Source organism: Poecilia reticulata, linkage group LG13, assembly GCF_000633615.1.
Source record: "Poecilia reticulata strain Guanapo linkage group LG13, Guppy_female_1.0+MT, whole genome shotgun sequence".
NCBI classification, from domain to species: Eukaryota; Metazoa; Chordata; class Actinopteri; order Cyprinodontiformes; family Poeciliidae; genus Poecilia; species Poecilia reticulata.
In genome coordinates, this window is record NC_024343.1 from 33,412,124 (window position 1) to 33,414,168 (window position 2,045).

The window sequence follows — 2,045 nt, forward strand, 5'->3', positions numbered from 1 at the left end:
CTGATCCGACCGGGCTCCTGATCCGACCGGGCCCCTGATCCGACCGGGCCCCTGATCCGACCGGGCCCCTGATCCGACCGGGCCCCTGATCATATCTAATCCCTCCACTGCAGCAGAAAACGTTCCAATGCAGAACCGGACAACATGGCCGACAAATTTCCGGGAATAAATTCTTACTGGGCTGCACAGTGGCTCAGTGGTAGACCTGTTGCCTTGCAGCAGAAGGTTCTGGGTTCGATTCCCGGTCTTTCTGCATGGAGTCTCCATGTTCTCCCTGCATGGTGGGTTTTCTCCAGGTACTCCGGTTTCCTCCCACAGTCCAGAAACATGACTGTCAGGTTAATTGGTCTGTCTAAATTGCCCCTAGGTGTGAGTGAGTGAGTGCATGGTTGTGTGTCTCTGTGTTGCCGAGCGACAGACTGGTGACCTGTCCAGGTGACCTGTCCAGGTGACCTGTCCAGGCGACCCCGCCTCTCACCTGGAACGTTATCTGGAGAGGCAGCAGCACCTCCTGACCCCATTAAGGGACCAGGGTGTTAGAAAATGGATGGATGGAAATTCTTTACTTTGATGTTTTCCCAGGTTTTCCCAAAATTAGACTTTGCAAAAGTTTTCACACCCCTCGAACTTTTTTACGGTTTGTAAAGGAATCGGTCGGATCGGTTCCAACAGTTTGTACAAATAATCGGACCACAGATTCTCAGTTATTAGGTCTGGACATTGACCAGAACTCGTCGTTCTTCCAGTCGTCCCACTTGGACGTCTTTATTGGTTTATAATTAATTATTTACAAATTCCCAGACTGACGGTGAATCGCTGGATCCCAGGAAATGTGCAGAAAACTCTGAACAGAACCGTGTCCAGATGGCAGATTGGTCAGTTTAACTCTGCTTTAAACCTCTATCAGAGAGAAGCTGGCCCACAGCATCATGCAGCCTCCACCGAACTCTACTTAACTTTGGACTGAGCAGTTTTCCTATTGGAACCGACACAACTTATGAAATATAACTTGGAAAAAGACGTTTTCCGGTTGAACACGTACCGTCCAGAAACGCAGCGAAGAGATAATTAACAGAAACGTTTTGCTCCCCACTGAACTCAACTGTGATTAACTTCTGCTTCACGTCGAGTCATGAAAGCTACGATGATCGAACTCGGCATCAAACTGACAAGTTGGTTGAATCATATGGAGCTAAATTGGGGCCATTAAGAATGTCGGATTTTTTACAAACTGTAAATAAGTGTGGGGACTGAAAAAAGGTTTTGAAGCTGAAAAATAATTTGCATCTGGAAATTTTTTTTAAGCGTAATTTTGAAACGGAAAAAATAAGTTTTAATACTTGGGGAGGGGGGGGGTTGGGGGGGGGGCAAATGTTCAGATTCACGGTTCAGTACAATTTTTGTTTATTTTTCCCCCCCACAAACTTTTTGGCCCCAATTTTGCTCCATAGAATCCCCCAAACATTCTCTCGCTGTGCATCAGTTTGTCCACAGCCTGGATTTTATCAACGCAGTCTTTACTGAGACAATGTGTTGGTCCGTCTTTTATTTTCTGCCCATGCTGAAGGTGGCGCCATCACGTCTTCTGTCTGTCTCTGCAGCAGTGTGGAGCGCGCTCACTGGTGATCACCTGCTGGAGGCGGAGTCAGACCGACGGGGTCATGTGGTAACCAGGACTCCACTCTGAGGACAAGATGTCTGCCGGTTCAGGCTCCGCCCCCCGGCGCCATCCATGGATCTGGTAAGAAAAAAAAGCAGCGAGACGAAATGATTCATGTTCAGAGTTTAACTTCCAGAAATGGGATCAGATTTTACATTGCTGAAGTCAAACATTGGACTGTAGCCATGGTAACAGGCTCCGTCTCGTCTCACCTGTGTCTCTTCTTCTACAGGTGTTTCCTGGCTCTGATCACAGCTCCTCCTGGAGGTCAAGGGGTGAGTCCAACTTTCTGTTCCAAGAGTTAGACAAGATGGATGGATGGATGGATGGATGGATGGGTTGTTTCATGAATGGATGAATGGATGGATGGTTTCATGAATGGATG

The 2,045-nt window shown here is 47.7% G+C and overlaps 1 protein-coding gene across 1 annotated transcript in view; it reads left to right on the forward strand.

The window, feature by feature from the left end:
* Positions 1-1,648: 1,648 nt before the first annotated feature.
* The window catches only part of col4a4 (collagen, type IV, alpha 4), a 33,648-nt gene continuing 33,251 nt past the window's right edge, over positions 1,649-2,045 (forward strand). The window contains exons 1-2 of the mRNA XM_008426817.2: positions 1,649-1,741; positions 1,893-1,935. Of these exons, the coding sequence (XP_008425039.1) occupies positions 1,695-1,741; positions 1,893-1,935 (90 nt within the window). The 5' untranslated portion in view covers positions 1,649-1,694. The remainder of the gene's footprint in view (positions 1,742-1,892; positions 1,936-2,045) is intronic.